At 41.8% G+C, this 24147-nt stretch overlaps 1 protein-coding gene across 1 annotated transcript in view; it reads left to right on the top strand.

Moving 5' to 3' along the window:
• Positions 1 to 1992: 1992 nt before the first annotated feature.
• The window catches only part of LOC143745517 (glutamate--cysteine ligase catalytic subunit-like), a 51415-nt gene continuing 29260 nt past the window's right edge, over positions 1993 to 24147 (top strand). The window contains exons 1-3 of the mRNA XM_077237644.1: positions 1993 to 2494; positions 9057 to 9169; positions 21704 to 21886. Of these exons, the coding sequence (XP_077093759.1) occupies positions 2345 to 2494; positions 9057 to 9169; positions 21704 to 21886 (446 nt within the window). The 5' untranslated portion in view covers positions 1993 to 2344. The remainder of the gene's footprint in view (positions 2495 to 9056; positions 9170 to 21703; positions 21887 to 24147) is intronic.

Here is a 24147-nt window from a genome sequence, read left to right as displayed (position 1 = left end):
ACTTTAATGCATCATTGTTAAATAAATGTATTCATTTCTTTCAAATAAATAAACAAATCTTACAGAACCCAATTTTTGCAGAAATCCTGCTATGTGAATGTAATGCTCAACAAAATTATTATTATTATAATCAATGTTTTCAGGATTATTTGATGAATAGAAGGATCAAAAGAACATTTACTTGAAATATAATATTTTGTAACGTTATAACATTATATGTCTCTACTGTAACTTTTGATCAATTTAATTGATCATTGATGAATAAAAAATTCATATTGATATTGATTTATTTTATTTATTTCCCCCAAAAAATAAAATGAAGATTCTTACTGACCCCAAACTTTTGAACGGTAGTATTTAATGTTACAAAAGCTTTCTAGTTCAGATAAATACTGTTCTTTTGAACTTTCTCAAATTAAAAAGAGAGATTCCTGTCCTGTTTGTCTGATCAATGAAAGATAGTCATTGTTATTTGTGTGGTTCCTTTGGTGCACAGAAATGAGTAGACCTACCAAAGCTTTGACTTTACACTTTCAAGTTCACAAAGTAAACACACAGATGGGCGTTGGAGCTAGTGGCAGATAACAGACAGTATGACAATGCAAAATCATAATTATGATGATGACAAAAGTTAATCTGCTGGAAGTGACTCCTGACCTAATAATAAAGGCCTGACCCCATTCGCCCTTTCCTATTTACGTTACTGGATCATTCAATATAAACTGTGTACAGGTGTCACATAAAAGCAGTTTAAAGGGATAGTTCACCCAGAAAAGAAGATATTTTGATGATTATGGGTGACCAAACAGTTGATGCACACCATTGACTTCCATAGTATAAAAAAGAAAATACATGGGGTTTGATCAACTGTCTGGTTACACATATTCTTCAAAACATCTTATTTTGTGTTCAGGAGAAGAAATAAACTCATGCAGGTCTGGAACAACATGAGGGTGAGTAAATAATGACGGTGTAACCCAACCTGATCGGTGAAGGTCTCTGCGCGTTAACATCTTCACGCGTGGCATAGGAATTTGATTAAATGAAATACATTTTCTCATATGTATTAACTTGTTATTTCATGACTCCATAAATGAAAAAGGTTTTAATGATTTTTGTGCTATGATATGATATTTTAAGTGTGAGCGAGTTTTTGACTATTCTTTTTAACTCTTTACTGAAAATAATGTCAGAGTCGATTAGAATAAAATCAAATGTTTAAAATTTATTATGTCAGAAATGTATCACGCCATAATCAGTTCAAAGATAATAAATACAAACAGCAATTGCTCTGGAATAAAGAGAGAAGATGCAATACCTTGACATTATAAAATACATGGGGAAATACAGGGGAAAGAGATGTAGTTTAGGATTGCTTAGGTGAGGCTTGAGTCTCGAATGTTGCACAAGAGAGAAATTCAAACGTTAATTTGCCCTCTCTTCCAGTTCTTACAGTCTTACAACAGGATTTTTGTTTTAATAACCATTAGGGAATGTTCAGTGTAAAGAATTAACGGTTAAATAATCATTAGCGAACATTCTGTATAATGGTTATAAAAAAAAACATTGAGAACGTTTTGAGTATGTTATTCATGTTTATTAACACACACACACACACACACACACACACACACACACACACACACACACACACACACACACACACCTGTATAACTGTAAGTGACGGTATTTGTCTCAAAATCAAGCAGCGAATGTTCTGGGAACGTCATGGCTGTAAAAATAAAACCTAAAAACCCGTTCTATGTTTGCTGACCTTGGTGTTGCTCCAACCATAACCCAAATAATTCACAGCCAACATATTCCAAAATATAAGCAATTAAACAATATTTTTTGCATTGTCATGATTACAAAAGCAGATTCAACCCCACAGATTAAACCCGATGCGCGTGTTGTTACCTTGACCACGCCATCATCATCCGCGCACAACAAAGAGGAAGAGGAATTGCTGAGTCATAATATGATGACGTGCCCGCAACGACACGGTCACGTGTTTTCAGTGCAAGCAAAGTGTGTGCGCGCGAGGACAGGACTGACATAACTCGCGCACTCCGATCAAATATCAACAGCTCGCAGCCTGAGGCCGCTTTATTCGCACATAACGTGAGTTTTAGTGAAACATTCCTCGCGCGCACACAAAGTGCTTGGAAACAAAAGCGAATCATCTCCTACTTAAAAACGAATCGTTGAAGGGCCTAGCGCGCGCGCTCGCTCGCTCGCATTATACATTATCGTTTATCAGTATCACGGAACGCGTGACGCGGCGGCGGAGAAGTTGCAGTTGAAGTCCGTAATAATCATAAGCCAGGGTTTTTAGGTTTGTGATATGGGCTTGCTGTCACAAGGCTCACCGCTCAACTGGGAAGAGACCAAGAAGCATGCTGACCACGTTAGAAAGCACGGCATCCTTCAGTTCCTCAACATCTACAATAAGGTGAAAGAGCGACAGAAGGATGTGCTGAAATGGGGAGATGAGGTGAGGATGCATGCTTTCCTTTACATCCTCAGAAATCATGTTATAACTGCATATTTATGGGAAACACGTGGTTGGGTTGCATTAAATGATGCAATGGAGATGCTGCTTGTGAGCAGGTGCACCTTCAGCTCACTTTGTGTTTGTTATTAATGCACTTTTTTTGGACACACTTGACTTGATCTTAAAAAAAAGACATTGTAAAGGCTGATGCTTACAATCTTGCAATTGGTTTTGTAGATACATGCGAAGTAAGATGTTTATGTAAGATGTCTATTTTACAGCAATGCTAAGAAAAAAAAAGTCTGGTAGGAAATGAATGATTATTGTGTTGATGTTGTATTACAAAACATTTGCTGTTATTGAGTAGGATATGTTAAGGTTAGAGACAGGTGTGGTGGTATGGGTGAGTTAAGGGGTAAGCGAAGGTCAACAGTGTAATTACCCCAAACTGTCCGGTACAACAAATGTCCTGCTGACCTTTGACCTCCTGTGATGTTTAAAAGTAATCATTGGATAAAGTCCCCCTGTAGTCAATAATTGTATCCTTTAAAACTCATCTTTGATCACCAAAATGACATATTTAAACATTTTTAATGCCTTAAAATATCTTGAATGTAACTCGACACCCTTTGCCTCATTTAGTATTCGCTGTTCTATGAATATGCAAATGAGCCCCGCCTCCACTCACTCACTCACTCGCTCAGAGATCCACTCGTTGACGATCACAAGTTGATCTGATTGGTTACAAGGTCGTTTGTGACGTCAGAAACACCAGCGATTTCAAAGCGTGTTTTTGAGACTGTCTTTGGTTCACTGCAGTTTTAAGGAGAGAAAATACTCAGCAATGCTGTTGACTTATGAATTTACACATGGTTTGTCTTAAAGCATATTAAAAACACCACATAAACATATAAACAACATTAATAGCTGGATTTGCACCACAGGGCGACTTTAAAGTCCCTGTAAGGGCAATTTAAAAAAATATTCTAAACACATTATAAATTTTAGAAATGTATTGCTTAAACATATTACAAAGACTGTGAACTATGAAGTACTGAATTGTGGAGTTAGACCGTTAAACAGTTTTTCACCATTGCTATTTTCCGGATTTTTTGGGCGGGTCTAAAACTGGGCTCGATGACGCACTGGAGCCCCTGAGCTCCTGGACACGCCCCTACTTGATGGCGCACTAGAGCCACTGAGGCTGGCCGCTCCACTAACAATATAAATAGAGCACATTCGCATCAGTTTGCCGCTCAAGTTACTGTCAGTACTATTATTGGTTACTACAGCGTACAGTTCGCTAGTTAGCTATGTCTTCGTCACGGAAATGCGTACTACATTACATTTACATTTATTCATTTAGCTGACGCTTCTATCCAAAGCGACTTACAATTGCTGTATATGTCAGAGGTCGCACGCCTCTGGAGCAACTTGCTCAGGGACACATTGGTGTCTCACAGTGGATTCGAACCCGGGTCTCTCACACCAAAGGCATGTGTCTTATCCATTGCGCCACCACCACCACCTACTACCTGGATACGATCATGTGCAAAACAGATTGGTTGTCCTTATTTAAATTTCCTTAAAACGATCACATCAAGAAGAGGTGGATTAATTTTGTGAAGAGCCAGCTTGATGGAGAGCTGAGGATCACCGCAAACACTCGCCTCTGTAGTGATCATTTTACACGGGATAGTTTTATAAACTTTCGTCTGAGACAACTGGGATTCACTGATAATCCGCTGTTACTGGTGTATGGGTCCGAACCGACTCTCTCCCGCCTCGGCCTTCATCCTCCCATCGCGCCAAGAACTGGTGACATCATCGGCAGTGCCTGCCCACCAATGAGTGTAAGTTGCCTTGTCTGCTTATGTTATAATTAACCTAATAAGCTGCTAGGAGCATCCATTCCGGCTGTAGCGGGTGACAGTTGAGTGTGGCAACGGCAGCTGTACCGCGAGTGGGCGTGGTTAAAGCTATGCCAGCTGACACGCCCCCCGCGTTTGAGAGCAGAGACTACTGCTCATTTTTTCAAGATTTTGATAGCTTATTTTATGTACTTGCCAGATTTTTTTATCATTCAAATTTGGCTGGGTGGCTAATAACACATTTTTCTGTGATATGACAAACTCAGAACACATACTTCATTTTGACTTTACAGGGACTTTAAACCACTTTAAGAGATTGTGCTGAAGATCCAGGCAAAATTAAAGAAGCTCAAATACAATATCTTTTGGGTTTGACATCATATTCTCCCATTTCTGTTAGCCTGTTTCATAGTCTCAGTTATTATTCAAACTATGGGAAATGAGTGGGCATGTCCACATTTTCCACCGGTATATTGAGTAATGTATTACTTGTGTAAAGCACCCCAGGCATGTGAAGATCTGCACTCTTACGCAGTGATTTTAGCTTATAGATTTTTGCAAAATCCCATTTCTTTTGGTTGGATGGCTGTGCAGTTAGTCATCTTTCAGTGAGCTGTTCACTGTTATCCAAAGAGTACTAAACTAAACATGTGTTGCTTAAAAGTGTTTGCATGTGCAAACTCGCAGTTCATGTAGGATCAACAGGCTAATGTCGATTTCTGAACCTCCTATTGAAATGGATTTTCATCTCATTACCTTTGACCAGCCAGAAGACGTCAATGGATTTACGGTAAAACCTGCTGGAATGTTGTTGGTTTAGGTGAATCCTTTGTTCAGCATTAGTGGCTTAAAAAGGCAAAAAGAATGGAATGGGGGGGGGGGGGGGGGGGGGGGGAGGGAATGAAATGGGGGGGAAAAGAATGGAATCGGGGGGAAAAAGGAGAATGGAATGGGGGGGGTGTGAAAATGAAATGGGGGGGAAAAGAATGGAATCGGGGGGAAAAAGGAGAATGGAATCGGGGGGAAAAAGAAGAATGGAATCGGGGGGAAAAGAAGGATGGAAACGGGGGAAAAAGAAGAATGGAATGGGGGAAAAAGAAGAATGGCATGGGGGAAAAGAAGAATGGCATGGGGGAAAAGAAGAATGGAATGGGGGGGTGAGAATGAAATGGGGGAAAAAGAATGGAATCGGGGGAAAAAGAAGGATGGAATCGGGGGAAAAAGAAGGGAATGAGGGTGGAAAAGAAGAATTGAATGGGGGAAAAAGAAGAATGGCATGGGGGAAAAGAAGAATGGCATGGGGGTGGGATGGAATGGGGGGAATGAAATGGGGGAAAAAGAAGAATGGAATCGGGGAAAATAGAAGAATGGAATCGGGGGAAAAAGAAGGATGGAATCGGGGGAAAAAGAAGGGAATGAGGGGGGAAAAGAAGAATGGAATGGGGGAAAAAGAAGAATGGCATGGGGGAAAAGAAGAATGGCATGGGGGAAGAAGAATGGCATGGCGGGAAAGAAGAATGGAATGGGGGGGGGGGAATGGAATGGGGAGAAAGAAGAATGGAATGGGGGAAAAGAAGAATGGAATGGGGGGAAAAGAAGAATGGAATGGGGGGAAAAGAAGAATGGAATGGGGAAAAGAAGAATGGAATGGGGGGGAAAAGAAGAATGGAATGGGGGAAAAGAAGAATGGAATGGGGGAAAAGAAGAATGGAATGGGGGAAAAGAAGAATGGAATGGGGGGAAAAGAAGAATGGAATGGGGGGAAAAGAAGAATGGAATGGGGGGAAAAGAAGAATGGAATGGGGGGAAAAGAAGAATGGAATGGGGAAAAGAAGAATGGAATGGGGGTAAGAAGAATGGAATGGGGAAAGGAATAATGGAATGGGGGAAATGGGGGGAAAAGAATAATGGAATGGGGGAAATGGGGGGGGAAAGAAGAATGGAATGGGGGGAAAATAAGAATGGAATACTGGGAAGAAGAATGGAATGGGGAAAAGAAGAATGGAATGGGGCGAAAGAAGAATGGAATGGGGGGAAAGAAGAATGGAATGGGGGGAAAAGAAGAATGAAATGGGGGGGGGGATATGAATGGAATGGGGGAAAAGAAGAATGGAATGGGGGAAGAAGAATGGAAAAAAGATGGATGGAATGGGGGAAAAAGAAGAATGGAATGGGATAAAAAGAAGAATGGAATGGGGGGAAAAGAAGAATGGAATGGAGTGGAATGGGGGACAGAAGAATGGAATGGGGAAAAAGAAGAATGGAATGGGGGAAGAAGAATGGAATGGGGAAAAGAAGAATGGAATGGGGAAAAGAAGAATGGAATGGGAAAAAGAAGAATGGAATGGGGGAAAAGAAGAATGGCATGGGGGAAGAAGAATGGCATGGCGGGAAGAAGAATGGAATGGGGGGGAGAATGGAATGGGGGAGAAAGAAGAATGGAATGGGGGGAAAAGAAGAATGGAATGGGGGGAAAAGAAGAATGGAATGGGGGGAAAAGAAGAATGGAATGGGGAAAGAAGAATGGAATGGGGGGGAAAAGAAGAATGGAATGGGGGAAAAGAAGAATGGAATGGGGAAAAGAAGAATGGAATGGGAGGAAAAGAAGAATGGAATGGGGGGAAAAGAAGAATGGAATGGGGAAAAGAAGAATGGAATGGGGGTAAGAAGAATGGAATGGGGAAAGGAATAATTGAATGGGGGAAATGGGGGGAAAAGAATAATGGAATGGGGGAAATGGGGGGAAAAGAAGAATGGAATGGGGGAAAATAAGAATGGAATACTGGGAAGAAGAATGGAATGGGGAAAAGAAGAATGGAATGGGGGAAAGAAGAATGGAATGGGGGGAAAAGAAGAATGGAATGGGGGGAAAAGAAGAATGAAATGGGGGGGGGGATATGAATGGAATGGGGGAAAAGAAGAATGGAATGGGGGAAGAAGAATGAAAAAAAGATGGATGGAATGGGGGAAAAAGAAGAATGGAATGGGATAAAAAGAAGAATGGAATGGGGGGAAAAGAAGAATGGAATGGAGTGGAATGGGGGACAGAAGAATGGAATGGGGAAAAAGAAGAATGGAATGGGGGAAAAGAAGAATGGAATGGGGGAAAAAGAAGAATGGAATGGGGGTAAAAGAAGAATGGAATGGGGGAAAAGAAGAATGGAATGGGGGGAAAAGAAGAATGGAATGGAGTGGAATGGGGGACAGAAGAATGGAATGGGGAAAAAGAAGAATGGAATGGGGAAAAAGAAGAATGGAATGGGGGAAAAAGAAGAATGGAATGGGGGTAAAAGAAGAATGGAATGGGGGAAGAAGAATGGAATGGGGGAAAAGAAGAATGGAATGGGGGGGAAGAAGAATGGAATGGGGGGAAGAAGAATGGGATGGGGGGAAAAAGAAGAATGGAATGGGGGGGGGATGGAATGGAATGGGGGAAAAGAAGAATGGAATGGGGGAAGAAGAATGGAATGGGGGGAAAAGAAGAATGGAATGGGGAAAAGAAGAATGGAATGGGGGAAAAAGAATGGAATGGGGGGAAAGAAGAATGGAATGGGGGAAAAGAAGAATGGAATGGGGGGAAAAGATGGAATGGGGGGAAGAAGAATGGAATGGGGGAAGAAGAATGGAATGGGGAAAAAAAAAATGGAATGGGGGGGGAAGAAGAATGGAATGGGGGGAAGAAGAATGGAATGGGCGGAAGAAGAATGGAATGGGGGAAAAGAAGAATGGAATGGGGAAAAAGAAGAATGGAATGGGGGAAAAAGAAGAATGGAATGGGGGAAAAGAAGAATGGAATGGGGGAAAAAGAAGAATGGAATGGGGGGGAAGAAGAATGGAATGGGGGGAAGAAGAATGGAATGGGGAAAAGAAGAATGGAATGGGGGGGAAGAAGAATGGAATGGGGGGAAGAAGAATGGAATGGGGGGGAAAAGAAGAATGGAATGGGGGGGATGGAATGGAATGGGGGAAAAGAAGAATGGAATGGGGGGAAAAGAAGAATGGAATGGGGGGGAGAAGAATGGAATGGGGGGGGATGGAATGGAATGGGGGAAAAAGAAGAATGGAATGGGGGGAAGAAGAATGGAATGGGGGAAGAAGAATGGAATGGGGGAAAAGAAGAATGGAATGGGGGGGGAAGAAGAATGGAATGGGGGGAAGAAGAATGGAATGGGGGGAAAAAGAAGAACGGAATGGGGGGGGGGTGGAATGGAATGGGGGAAAAGAAGAATGGAATGGGGGGAAAAGAAGAATGGAATGTGGGGGAGAAGAATGGGGGGGGGGGATGGAATGGAATGGGGAAAAAGAAGAATGGAATGGGCGGGAGAAGAATGGAATGGGGGGGGGGGATGGAATGGAATGGGGGAAAAAGAAGAATGGAATGGGGGGGGAGAAGAATGGAATGGGGGGGGGGGATGGAATGGAATGGGGGAAAAAGAAGAATGGAATGGGGGAAAAAGAATAATGGAATGGCATCCGACTAGGAATGTGTTTTTACTTTCATAATTAATGTAATAAGAGTATAAACACTGTGCTCTGTCATTGTTGGTTGGGTTTGCAAGGCAAATGCTCTCACTCATAATGTGCAGATAATACCTCAGCCAAAGCAGGAACTAGCTCTACTTGTGGGCAATATTTCTGCTACAGTAGTAATGTGATAAACCGTATGATAAGAGGTCTAACTCATCCCACAGGTGGAGTACATGTTGGTGGAAATGGATGACAAACATGAAAAAGCCCGTCTGGTTCTGAACGGGGAGGAGGTTCTGGAAATCCTTCAGGAAAAGGGGGAAAAGATTGACCCCAAGTGAGTAACTGATTGTGTTACAAAAATATTCTGAACATGTTGATGTGATGATGACCCAAAAAACACAAGGTCAAAGTTTTCCACTTAGAATATAATTTTTAGGGATGCACCGATATTGCATTTTTGGTCGATACTGATAATTCTTTATATTTGAAAGCCGATAACTGATATATTGGCCGATAAATCTAAATCCAAAATTGTATCATTTTTTGAGAGCCTGATTACAAAAACAAAAGTCTCACCATTAAAAGCCATGTCCCAAACACACAATTATAATGTTCTTATGATAATTTTATGTGGCCGATATGACAGACTTGCGCTGCACATGTTTCTCTGAACTATATTTTCCATTTTGAAGTGATTACAATCATATTTCAAGCAATTCGAAACATCATCATGGTGACCAGTGTGCATCTGAAGTGTCTCAGCTGATGGAAATAATACATTATTTATCGGCCAAATTTTCTTTTCGGGGTGATAACAATAACATTAAAAATGATGATATAGCTATAGCTAAAGTGGCCGATATATCGTGCATCCCTAATTATTTAGTTTACATACTCAGAGGTTTGTTACAATCATGACTTCAAAAATAGCAGGTTTAGCTGCAACTGTGTAACGCCGGGATAAAAAGTGTTTGTCCCCATTCATTTATTTTATTTATTAGCTGGTTTGTTCTTTTGTACACATTAACTGTAAAGTCTTGCAGCCAATCCCTCCTTTATGCATCTGTTTAACAAGTCAACACGATCGATAGTATCTTTTGTGTTTCTTGTTCCTCTCCCTTCGATTAGACTTGCCCCAATTATGCTATTTTAAAGGCCCCTAATGTATGGAGGTAGTTTAGTTTCTTTATTATTCAATAAAAAAATATATTTTCAGTTAAAAAAACCTTCACTTCAATAAAAGAAAAACTTTTCAATCAAAGAAAAAAAGTATTTGAATCCAAAAATATATTTGAGACTCAAAAAAATACATTTGAACACTGCTTTTCTTTGATTGAAAATGTTTTCTTTGATAGAAGTCCGTTTTGTTTTGTTTAAAGCAACCTTTTTAATTGAAGTAACATTGTTTTTTGATTGGACCATATAATAGGTAGGACATTTGTGTCTTTATCATTCAATCAAAAAAGAAGTTGCTTCAAACAAACAAACAACAGAATCAATAAAAAAGTCACTTCAATGAAAAGATAAACATTTTCAAATATAGAAAATCGTTTTTGAATGCAAACAAAATATTTGAGACTCCAAAAATTGCATTTGAACACTTTTTTTTATTGAAAATGTTCTCTTTGATTGAAGTAATCTTTTTGTGTTTGGGCCATACATGGGTAGGACATTTGTGTCTTAATCATTCAATTCCAAAAAAGTTGTTTTCAATCAAAAAAAATATTTTCAATCAAAGAAAAAACTGTTCAAATGCAAAAAAAATTACCCCGTGAATAAAACAAGTATTGAAGAGGATGTTTTTTCGTTGTTTTAGTTTTTTTTTATTTGAAGTGAAAAAAATTTAGAAGTTCAAATTGTTTTAATTGAATCATTTTTTTAAGTGAAAAAAGTTTTGAAGTTCAGATTCTTTCGTTTGAATCATTTTGACACAAACGTTCCGCAGTGGGCGGGTGCTTCTCTATTGGTCAGACATGTTTGATTGACAAGTGTCTACACCAACGACATCTTTCTGACAAAGTAGTCATGTTCTTTAATTTTCTCATAATATGCACTCACACATCAGCTCTTTACTCTCAGTGTCTGAAACGCTTCAATCACAGATTTAGTCTCTCTAAGCCCCGCCTCTCTGAGAGCTCCTCTGCTGTGATTTGTCAGAAAGCAAACGCTCATTATCATATCTGAATCTCACAGTGATATGAACAGAAACGATGGCGTGGGTTTTACCGTATCAATCTCAGAAAACAGCTTCTTCTCGACACGAACAACACGAACCAAACTCTTCCAGTCTCAGATAAACTGCAGTGTTTGAGGGCGGAGCTAAGAGACGCTGTTCAGCCAATCAACACCATGGGCTGGCATTATGCAAATTCATTAAAAACATACGCAGGTTCATCAGGAAGTGAGACTGAATTACTGACGACTCGTTTCAGTTCAGAATTGATTCATTCTTTAGGAGACAAAAACTCAGTTTATCTGAACTTTGATCTTTGAAACTTTACAGATCTTTTACATTCACAAACAGCTCTATTATTACACACTACATGAAAGAAAATATATACACTTAAATATGTTTTTTTTTAAATGACAGGCTCATCAGAAGTTAGTTTGCCCAGGATAAGCATTATTTGAAGTTTGATTATTGTGGAATGTGGATTTGTTGATGTTGTGTATCTGTAGCTCAGGGGAAGATCAGCACACACTGCATTCCTCATTAGTGCCTCTCTACTGCACACACTGAAGAGTGTGTGTGTCACAGCACTTTACACTTTACACATCGATGATCCCGTTCAAAACGTTTGCATTAGCCATAGACGGATATATTCCACCATGTGGAAAAACACTGATGCAATCGTGGAATCCCGTCATAAAAATGATATTTAATGTGGAATATTGTGGAATTCTGCAAATTCTGGATGAATAAATCAAACTTAGGGTTTGTATAATCATATGTTCATGATATGGACTAGTGTGCGAGTATTAAAGCTTAAAAAGACTATATAACACACATATTTACACACAGAAACTCAAAGGTTTTCACGGCAACCCATCATCATAAAAGTTTGGTTTAACTTGACATGTTGTCTGCCAAAAAATAAAAGGATTTTTTCAATTTCTTTAATTGCTTATGTTTTATTCCATTGTTTACCACCGTTTTTGATAATGAATTTGCATTAGGCTTAATTATAAATGCAGAAAAAACAGAATTTCTGACAAAAAGAAAATTTCTTTAAGTTGAAGTTTAATAAATTCAATTGATTCTTGATTATTAAAATTTAATCAAACCATTAAAATGGATTCTATAAAATTTAAAATGGAAAACATTTTAACACTTCTAAAACAAAACTAATAGATTGTTGTTAAATTGTATGAGTTTCATGAATTGTTTAGACTTGCTTTTTGATTACTAACATTTTAATTTAACCATTAAAATGTAAAAAATAAATTGTGTGGAAATTTTGTCTGTATTTTGACTACTTTATTGTAATTTTATCGTCCTCAATGCCCACAGCACTCTCTTTACATCATTATTGGCCATTGTCTGTTGTGTTGTCCATTACTTTACATTACTAGAGCAAGAATATGATGGTAGTCACTAATACACGAGTGCTCATTTATCTACCAGTGCATAATGGATTAAATGAAGTGCTTCTGCTAGTAATTCACATTTATAAGTTACTTTTCATAAAGAGAGAGAATATTGATCTCTTGAAATGCAGGCCGGAGTACGGCAGCTACATGATCGAAGGAAAGTTTTATAAATTCAGTTGATTAGTCATGCATTTTGATTATTAAAACGTAATCAAACCATTAAAATGAAATCCATAAATTTTAAAGTGGAAAACACAGAATTTAGGGGATTCTTGAGAAAAAAACGTCACATTTCATAGGGCCTTAATTTTTGTTTTTAACTTTTTAGAACTAATAGATTGCTGATAAATTGTGTAAGTTTCATGAATTGTTTAGATATGCTTTTTAATTATTAACATTTAATTTACTGTATTTTCCGGACTATAAGTCGCTCCGGAGTATAAGTCGCATCAGCCCAAAAATGCGTCATGACGAGGAAAAAAACATATATAAGTGGCACTGGACTATAAGTCGCATTTATTTAGAAATTTATTTAACAAAATCCAAGACAAAGAAAAAGTTATTTAAACAGACTTTAATTCATTAAAACAGAAGGCATTTAAGTTATTCAGCTACACACAATAGCACAAAGAACAACAGGCTGAATGTGTCCGGTATGTTGTTAACGTAACACATCAAAAGTTAGCTACACAATAGCATAAAGAACATACCTGAATAGGCTGAATAGGATAAAATAAAATAAAATAACATAACAAGACAGCGAGTCCAACAGTTATCGGTAAAGCAATTTCACCAAGCTCCCGCGATCTTATTCCACATCACTGAAGTGTAGTGTGGAGCTGTAGTCTAGAGCGCATAGAGCACTCTCTCGTGGCTGTAGACGGTAATGTCACCCCCAATTTCGCCAAATGATGCATTCACGTCATACCACAAATACATCAAAAACTCGCAAATAATAATCTGGGGCCGTCAGCGATCCTGTGACGAGTAAATCTTGGTAATTTTGATATATAAGTCGCACCTGACTATAAGTCGCAGGACCAGCCAAGGTATGAAAAAAAGTGCGACTTATAGTCCGGAAAATACGGTAACCACTAAAATGAAATTCAGATTTTTCCAAAATCCAAAATTTGTAACCGATTAATACTACAATTTAAACGGTTTAAAAGTTAAAAGTTTTTTTTTAGTTTGCTGCATGGTTAAATAAATACTATATAGGCTATATTTGTTAACTCACGGGGCGCGTCGACACGCGCAGCCACACGTGCCTACAGACATATATCGCTGAGCAAGCACAATGAAGCGAGTGAAAAGAAGTAGGGGAGAGCTGGGACGATTGAAACGCGGGACGGATGAAACATTGAGATTTCCTTGAAAACCACTCACGTTATGTACGTCAAATTTTCGTCAGCACGTACAGCACCCGTACCAGCACACGTATCAGACCCGCGAAAACGTACTCGGTTACTAACGTAACCTCGGTTCTCTCTAGAGAGGGAACGAGTACTGCGTAATATCTTACGCTATGGGGAAAACTCTTTTCCACGAGATATTGAAGCCAAAAATTATCCTTTAATTTTGATTAATGTAAAACGCTGTGCGGCAGCGTGCAGACATAGGCAAGACGGCTCGCGCGCCTATTGGCTGCCCTGCGGCAACAGCAGCAAGCCTATCGAGAGAGGCCCTGCGCGACGTGACATCCAATGGGGGTGCTTCGCGCCCATTTCGTCACGTCCCGCCAGAATAGGCGTGGCCTTGGCCTGTAAATACACTCGACAGGCTGATACAAACTGGTTTTCATCACTGAAGCGAACCAGCGCTGTTGTATGCACGGCAAGATACGCAGTACTCGTTCCCTCTCTAGAGAGAACCGAGGTTACGTTAGTAACAGAGTACGTTCTCTTACGAGAGTAACTCTCGTACTGCGTAATATCTTACGCTATGGGGAACACAATGTAAGACGCCGTGCGTACTGGGATCCCACACTAAAGTCCCAAGGGCAGTAGCCTGGGGCTCATATAGTGCATAATCACCGTAGACTCACAGAGAGTCGGAGAAGAGAGGCTACAAGCATCATTCCCCATGAAATAGCATCCCACAGGAGCTAGTTATGTTAACAGTATTTCCCGCAGACAGGGTGAACGCGTTCAGCCTGAACTGGGCAAAAGTACGGGTTATTCAACACCCATGGAGCTGTTCTATCGATCAGTGAGCGATACTCAAGCAAAACTCAGCATTCTGCGCCGGCGCAGCGGGACAGATAGTACTGAATTCTAGACCGACAGCAGCTTGGCCTGTAAGGCGGGAACCTCTAGGTTATAGAACCGTATAAATGTAGACGGCGAGGCCCAGCCCTGACACCCAAAGGACACTGCAGGCCCTTAGAAGTGTAAGCCAGCGCTATGGCATCGACTATCCATCTGGATAGGCTCTGTTTTGATACGGCCAGTCCCTTGGAGCGTCCGCCAAGAGCTGCTCGGTCTGCCTGAAGACAGACGAGTGGGACACATAAGCTCTCAGCGCCCTGACAAAGGAGATTAGCATCCGCCTCCTCATTGTTCACCGGGAGGGCGCACAGGGAAATAACCTGGGCCCTGAACGGTGTGTTGAGGGATTTGGGCACGTACCCGTGCCTTGGTTTGAGTATGACTTTTGAGTCATTAGGCTCAAACTCCATACAGGACGTGCTTACTGAAAGCGCTTGTAAGTCCCCCACGCGCTTCATTGAAGCAAGAGCCACAAGAAATACCGTTTTGAAAGACGGGTGCTTCATGTCTGACAAATGGATTGGCTCAAATGGGGCACCTTTCAGGGCTTCCAGAACCGTAGAAAGGTCCCACATAGGGACTGAGGGAGGTCTGGGAGGATTCAGCCTCCGAGCTCCCCTGAGGAATCGCACGACTAGGTCGTTTTTCCCCAGTGATTGGCCAGACGTCAGTTTTGCAAACGCCGTTATGGCCGCCACGTATACTTTGAGCGTGGACGGGGTTCTACCCTTATCCAGCAGCTCCTGAAGGAAGGAGAACACTTCAGTAACCCCGCAGTCTACGGGTGAAAAGCCCTGAGCTTGACACCAGGTAGAGAACACTGACCATTTCGAGGAGTAGAGCCGTCTAGTAGACGGGGCCCTAGCCTGCGTGATCGTGTTTAACACTCCCTCCGGGAGGTTAGTGGGTACCCGTTGATGGCCCACACATGTAGGGACCATAATTCCGGGCGAGGATGCCAAATCGAGCCCTTTGCCTGAGAGGTGAGGTCTCTCCTCACCGGTATCGGCCACGGGGCAGTGCTGGTCAGCTGTTAATAGGACTGGGAACCAAGTCTGGTTCGTCCATAGCGGAGCCACGAGCAGCACTGGGCATCCATTTTCCCTGATTCGTTCCAGCACTTGAGGCAGGAGCGAGATGGGGGGGAAAGCATAGAGGGGGCGTCGGGTCCATACGTGGGCCAGCGCATCCCTGCTCTTGGAGAAAAAGTTCGGACAGTGAGCGTTTTCCTGGGACGCGAACAGGTCCACCTGCGCTCTGCCGAATGTCTCCCACAGCAGTTGGATCGTCTGCGGGTGCAGCGACCATTCCCCTGCTGGGACATTGTTTCTGGACAGTCTGTCTGGTCCCAGATTCAGGTGACCAGGCACATGCGCTGCTTTCAGTGAAAGCAGGTTGTGCTGAGCCCAGTCCAGGAGGCGTTTTGTCAGCCTGTAAAGGCTTCGGGACCTGACGCCGCCCTGGTGATTTATGTACGCCACCACTGACATGTTGTCCGACCGGACTAAGACGTGGCGGCCTTTTATCTGGGGACAAAAGCGCCTTAGTTGTCTACTGCCAGCATTTCTAGACAGTTTATGTGTAGGAGCTTCTCCCGTTCTGACCACTGGCCAAAGAACGGTCTGCCCTCGAGCAGCGCTCCCCATCCCGAGGTGGAGGTGTCCCGAGGTGGACACCACCATCACACTCGAGGGAGTCCCCAGACTCACGCCTGACTGGTACCAGTCGGCTTTTTTCCAAGGTTTCAGAGCCGAGACGCATTTCCTGTCGACCCTGAGGCGAAACAGACCAGCGGCCCATGCCCCGGGCGGAACTCGCGCTTTCAGCCATAACTGCATTGGGCGCTTGCGAAGCAGGCCCAGCTGACCAGCTGAAGTACCGAAGATGCTGAGGCCATGAGACCCAGCATTTTCTGAAACCGTTTGAGCGGGACTATAGAGCCGCGGCGGAAGGATTTCACGGCGCGCTGAATGTCCAGTCCCCGCTCCGGCGACAGACTTGCTGTCATAGGCAGCGAGTCTATCACTGTTCCCAGAAAATAAATTTTCTGGCTGGGAGGCAGCGAACTCTTCGCCCAATTGACTGTGAGACCCAGATTCTCGAGATGCTCGAGTAATTTGGTCTTGTGTTCTATGAGCTCTGATCGTGATCGAGCTAGAATCAACCAATCGTCCAAGTAGTTCAAAATTCGCATGCCCTGAAGTCTCAGGGGTGCGAGAGCCGCGTCCATGCACTTCGTGAATATGCGGGGTGCTGGGGAAAGGCCGAACGGTAGGACTGTGTATTGATATGCCTGGCCCTTGAAGGCGAATCTCAAAAATCGCCTGTGACGTGACGCAATCTGTATTTGGAAATAGGCGTCTTTCAGATCTATTGAAATGAACCAGTCTCCCTGGCGCACTTGCGCAAGGATTTTGCTGGTTGTCAGCATTTTGAACTTGCGTTTCAGAAGCGCTTTGTTCAACTGTCGCAGATCTAGAATGGGTCTGAGACCCCCGTCTTTTTTCGGTACCAGAAAATATCTGCTGTATACACCCCCTTCGCTCTGAGCCTGAGATAAAGGTTCTATGGCCCCTTTGCTCAGTAGTTTCGCTATTTTGGTTCGAAGTAGATGAGATACTTTGTTGTCTACCGTGGTTTCTACACGCGCCGTGTAACGAGCGAACTGTAGCGAATAGCCTCTTTTTATAGTGTTCAACACCCATTCTGATACCCCGGGAAGCTTTTCTCACGCATTTGCGTGAATAGCTAGAGGCAGAATGAGATCCGGGCTCTGGCCGCGGCATAGCAGCGGCTGCAGAGCTTCGGTGTGCTGAGACATAAACACTGTGTTTAAAGTGTGCGAGGCGGGGGCCGCGCCGATCACGGCAGGCAGCCTGGTCGCGCTCGATTTCTCTATGACAGATTGTAGAGAGAGAGCGAGCGGGACAAACCCCGTAGGGTTCAGCGTGTCTGTGAGGGAATGTGGGCGCGGGACAGCGGGCACATTTACTGCACTGAGAACACCGTCGGCTTGCGCTGACTGAATATGTGTTGGTTTCGTTTTTACAGAAACCGGGGGACACGCATCGTGTAGTGTTTGTGGGCACTGTGTCGTGGGCACATTCACTACGTTTGCACAATCGGCATGAGTCGATTTTATTTGTGCTAGCCCTGAACTGTGGCGGGCTGTGTCTGTGTGTGGGAATGGGCACTGAGACGTTGGCATTCTTACAACTCTCATAACACCATCGGCCGTGGCCGGAATACCAGAAAATACCCTCTTTTTTGGGATTTATCTGGGTCGCCGTAAAAATGCCGTTAATGTGCAGGCAAGCGGGCTGTGGTACCGGCTTGTTTACTGCGAAATACACTCGAACAGTCACATTGTTTGGAACTGAACGAGCGAGAGGTTTCGGTGGAGTCTGGCCGTGGCGAGACTTAAACACCGTGGGTCTTAGCTGACTGTATGTGTGTTGGTTTCGTTTTACAGAAAACGTGGCACATGCAGTGTGTAGTGTTTGTGGGCACTGGGTTGTTGGCACATTCACTACATTTAATGCACAATTGACATGAGTCGATTTCATATGTGCGAGCCCTGCACTGTGGCGGGCTGTGTTTGTGTGTAGAAATGAACACTGGGCTGTGGGCATTTTTATTACACTCATAACACCATCGGCTGTGGCCGGAATACCAGAAAATACATTGCTTATATGATTTTTCTGGGTTGCCGTGGAAACGGCATTTGTGTGCAGGCAAGCGGGCCATGGTACCGGCTTGTTTACTGCAAAATACACTGGAACAGTCACATTTTCTTGGAACTGAACGAGCGAAAAGTTTCAGTGCAAGTCTGGCTGCGGCGAGACTAAATTTTATCTGATGCGAGCGCTGGGATCAAACACGGGTCTCCCGTGCGATGGCTTTAGGTTTCGCCACTGAGCCACAGGGGGAAACGACAAAAGCTTAAAATAGCTCGACGACATAATAGAGCGTCATCACAGTTTTGTGTGTGTTAGTGTTTGTTTGCAGGCGTGCGTGTTATACAACAGGCTCATTGCTGCAATATTGACATTTTCAGCTGCTCAAACTAAGAGGAGCTGAGAAATGTTTGAGAAATGGAGATTGGTCCGGCCTCGGCGGGACTAAAAATACACTCTTTCCTCATTTCGCCGGTGAAACATGCCCACGGGGGGCGGGGGCGGGGTAGCTTTCTTATAACGTAAAGAAAGCTAGCCGCGGTTTTGATGCTGGCCCGTTTCCCTGACGACTCGCGGGCAGAAGGGTGAGGTCCACAGAGCTCGCCCGATCCTCACTGTCCGACGCGGGGATAGAGCAGCTGGCCTCCTCTACCGATGCAGCTATCTCGTCGTCACTAATGGCGGAAGCGGCGGCACGCGGCGGCCGCTGTCCGTCAGTGAGCGTCTCGATTGAAGCTGGCGGGCGAACCGGCGAGCTTTCACGGGCTGGAGAAGGCTCGAGGACCCGCTGAGTACGGCGCTTTGCGGCGCGGCACTACAGCGGGCGGGAGTGCAGACTCGGAGAAAAAATGCCAGGCAAGTCCTCAGAGTCACCATGGCAATAGTTCCACAGGAACGAAGCGTCTTCAAAAAGACGCTGCTCTTTTAGATAAAGAGAGAGAGAGAGAGAGAGAGAGTGTGAGTCGCGACGGCGAACACACACTCTAGCAGTGAAAAAGGATATTAACGCCGGAAAGCGTAGCAGGTACGGCGGCTGAAGGCGGCGAGGTGAAGGCCAGCGGCTTCAGGCTCGAAGGCTCGTCCCGCAGAAGGCTTACTATCAGACGGCGCGGCTTCTCACTCCGGATCCAGCGATGCAGTAGTGCTTCGCTGAAGAGATGAAAATCAGTTTGTATCAGCCTGTCGAGTGTATTTACAGGCCAAGGCCACGCCTATTCTGGCGGGACGTGACGAAATGGGCGCGAAGCACCCCCATTGGATGTCACGTCGCGCAGGGCCTCCCTCGATAGGCTTGCTGCTGTTGCCGCAGGGCAGCCAATAGGCGCGCGAGCCGTCTTGCCTATGTCTGCACGCTGCCGCACAGCGTTTTACATTAATCAAAATTAAAGGATAATTTTTGGCTTCAATATCTCGTGGAAAAGAGTTTTCCCCATAGCATAAGATATTACGCAGTACGAGAGATACTCTCGTAAGAGAACATTTCTTCTTTAGGTCTTGTCGTTTTAAAGTTAGAGCCGGAAAGCTGTTTTTGAGTGTGGTAAGTGAAATCTTTTGTGCGGTACTTTTTTTTGACTGACAAGTTGTATTTATTGTTTCATCTGCCATTGTAATAATAATATGACAGGTGTATTAGTACTGCATCACACCCTTAAGTGAATAATATCAGAGTTTTTTAGTTTACGGACAAAACAGGTTTAAATGGCTGGAGGCGCTGTCGGGACGGTTGAAACAACGACTCGTGCCAGTCAAACCTGCTCATAGGAAAACACTCAATATGACTAAATCACTCAATATGACTCAAGGAATAAATGTAAGAATTAATTGTAAACGGATTTGTCTGTCTTCTTCAAAATAGCCTATTAGAAAGATTACGCAAAATGCACAAAGGCTTATCGCCGATTGTTTATTGGGCGACAGAACAAAAATGTTAATATGAACTTTAAAATGAAAATAAATGACAAAATATGTTTGTAAAATATGTACATAAGTTACTTGTCAGGTATTGTTCATAAAAACAAGAATTAGATAAATAGTTACCGTTTAAACTGTTATGTTTCATCCGTCCCACCCCTGTGTTTAAATCGTCCCGCTGTGGAGGGACGATTGAAACAAAACCCAGATCCCGTTCAAAGTAAAATTTTACTTAAATCATTCTATGTTTCTACCGAATAACACATGATACTAAGAGAACACATATGTGAGTTGTTGATCACAAAAAAAAATCTATCTGTAACCTTATCTTAGAAAACGACGTTTATCTGAAAAGTGTTTCAACCGTCCCGGCTCTCCCCTACTGCGTGGGACCATTTCCACAGAAAGGGCGACGAAGTTACTTGCAAAATATGCTATGAGGTATTAAAATACAGCAGTAGTGCAAGTACACTGCAATATCACTATCGAAGCAGACATGAAAGGTGCTTCCCGAAGCTGGCCACTCCAGCGAGACGTTATCTCTGTGTTCCTGGGATATCTGTGCCATCGGAGACCCAGACTAACCCCACGTCATGGAGACATGTTACTCTTTTAAAATTAACTAGACAAGCTGTGGATTGAGGTAGGCCTGCTGTTTTTATTTGACGAAAAAACTTAGTCTGACTGAAAACAAACTGCCGGTTTTTCAAAGCTTCAAACGGATTCAGTGTTTTCTTTTAGTCATCTTAATTTGTGAATTAAGTTAAAAAATATATATTTAGTGTAGGCCTATTTTATGTTTTTCTCTGTTGTCACTGTCAGGAACGCTGCAGTGAGTGAACATGTGATGTGAATCAGGATCTGTTGTTGATCTGTTCTGTATGCTGCTGTTTGCACGTTAATATAAACCAATGACATTTTTTGGGGGTATTTTTAACGGGTCTCAGACACTCGTCAATTTTATTGTTATTTAAAGCCAATTCAATATTATAATCTTATTGGTTTACGGTTAATACTCGGATAACGAGCGGCGGTTATCAGTCGGGAAAATGAACCGTAATGAGCATCCCTAATTTGAATCCAAACTCTAATCATTGCTTAATGTATGAACTCAGATATTTGAGTGACTTTCAATATTTTAGGTTTCTCTTCAGTCTGTATTTCGACTGCTGTATTGTAATTGTATTAGCCTCAATGCCCATTGGCCACAGCACTCTCTTGACATCATTATTGGCCATTGTCTGTTACGTTGTCCATTAGGCCTACTAGAGCAAGAATATGATGTATGTCACTAATACACTCATTTATTTCTCAACGAGCTCTCATGAATTGAATTGCTTTGCTAGTAATTCACATTTATAAGTTCCTTTTCATAAAGAGACAGAATATTGATCTCTTGAAATGCGATGCGTGTGTGTTCAGCCACCCGACGCTGTGGAGGCCGGAGTACGGGAGTTACATGATCGAAGGCACGCCGGGACAGCCGTACGGGGGCTCGATGTCGGAGTTCAACACCGTCGAGGACAACATGGGGAAGCGGAGGAGAGAGGCTTCATCTGTGCTCGATCTCAACCAAACTCTCCTCACAGTCACCGCATTCCCCAGGTACCAAACATTCAAGACATTACTCCTCAGTGTCTTTTAGAGATGCACGATTCTGGATAAACTGATTTGTTTTTTAATCGAGATCATGATTCTTAATAGAGAGAGAAGCAAAATAACATGTCATTTATTAGAGGTTCATGTTTAGTGCTGTAGTCCATTTACAAATATATTTCATTCTTTTGAATCAATTTTTAAAAACAAGATTGGTTTGAGTGAATGATTCAATGACTCACTCAAAAATTCATGTCTCGATTCGCCTACTTATACTACGCCCTAAAAGTATGTACTCTTTGTGTGGAGAAAAAGTAGATACTTTTGAGTCTGTATCAGAAGAGTAGACAAGCTTTGGGAGATACTATCACATCATACAATTGTGTCTTTTAACGGTTGCTCTCTGTCACAGTAAACTGACCTAGAGCTGGACGATTTTGGCTAAAATCATCATTATTGGCCATTGTCTGTTACGCGATTAAAATCGCGATTAATCGAACAGGTTACCTCGATTACGATTATTGAACGATTATTTAAAATAAATTATTTCTCATGTGTCACTGGCAAGGCTTATACTGTAAATATTCACGGTTATTTTTTTTAATGAAAGAATGCATAATCCTATCTTTGTGATTCTAAAATAAGGAAACACACAGATAGATTTTAATGCTTACTTAATAAACATTTCAAACAATTGAATCAAACAAAGCATACAATGCTTGAAATAGAAACGTCTTATAAAAAAGTAATTAAGTTTTAATGTAAAAAGAAAGTTTCCTAAAAATGTAGAAAATAGTTCTTTTTGTAAACAAAATAAATTATTGTAAATATTGCCATCTTAAAAGTAAAATATAACTGAAATATAATTTTGGGTTTTCATGAGCTGTATGTCAAAATCATCAGTATTAAAACAATAAAAGACCTGAAATATTTCAGTTGGTGTGCAATGAATCTAAAATATATGAAAGTTTAATTTTTATCATTACATTATGGAAAATAATTAACTAATTAACTTAACTGCTAATTTTTTGAGAAGGACCTGTATGTATATATGTATACACTGCTTTTAAAAAAGTTTTGGGATTGATAAAACTACAAAACAAATGGCAATATTGTGAAATATTATTACAATTTAAAATAACTTTTTTTATTTCTTGTGTTATCAAAGCTGAATTTTCAGCATCGTTACTCCAGTCTTCAGAGAAATCAATCTAATATGCTGACTTGATGCTCAAGAAACATTTATGATTATCAATGTTGAAAACAGTTTTTTTGTCAGGATTCTATGATTAATAGAAAGTTCAATGAACATCATTTATTTGAAGTAGAATCTTTTGTAACATTATAAACGTCTTTACTGTCACTTTTGATCAATTTAATGCATTATTGCAGAATGAAAGTATTAATTTCTTTTAAAAAATTCTCACTGACCCCAATCTTTTGAATGGTAGTGTATAATGTTACAAAAGCTTTCTATTCCAGATGAATGCTGTTCGTATAAACTTTCTATTCATCAACATTGACAACATTCAACATGGTTTTTTTTTATCATCACTGGCGTAATTATGCTGAAAATTCAGCTTTGATCACAGAAATAAATTACACTTCACTATATATATTCACATAGAAAACAGTTATTTTAAATCATAATAATATCTCACAATATTATTATTTTTTTTTTTTTGTTGCATTTTTAATTAAATAAATGCAGCCTTGGTGAGCTTATTTTAAAAATCTTACTGATCCCAAACTTTTGAGCTGTGTGTGTGTGTCTTGTGAAAAAATAATAAAAATGATGAAGCATTTGCCTTAGAGCTAAAATCTGTTTGAATGAGTTGGGTGTGCCTCGTCTGTGTAGATAACACACGCCCTTTGACCTAGGGCTGGATGATTCATCGAAAAATAATCGAAACCGAAATTCAGAGCTTATAACCGACATAATTTTACCATGTCGGTTATTTCGGTTTTTTAATCCTATTAATATTTCCTCCCACTGTGTGTTAATGTACTTTCCCTTTAAAACATATTACCGCGTGTGTATTCACGTAACTCCGCCCCGTCCAGTCTGCAACATTGAAGCAACATGAGCCCCTTTCACACAGCGCGTTGATCCCGGGAAATTGCCAGAACAAACACCTTCTGTGTCAACACAAACACGACCCGGGATTGATGCCAGGTTGGGGACATAGTAACATTGCCGTCTTCAGTCCCGGAACGCGCTGTGTGAACAAAAGCCGTAATTAATGCCGTGTCGTAATGATGGTGCTAAG

This window comes from Siphateles boraxobius, unplaced genomic scaffold, assembly GCF_051911475.1.
Source record: "Siphateles boraxobius isolate OS27281-9 unplaced genomic scaffold, OSU_SipBor_1 204, whole genome shotgun sequence".
NCBI lineage: Eukaryota > Metazoa > Chordata > Actinopteri > Cypriniformes > Leuciscidae > Siphateles > Siphateles boraxobius.
Note: the sequence above shows the minus strand (reverse complement) of the source record. Positions and strands in the feature narration are given on the sequence as shown.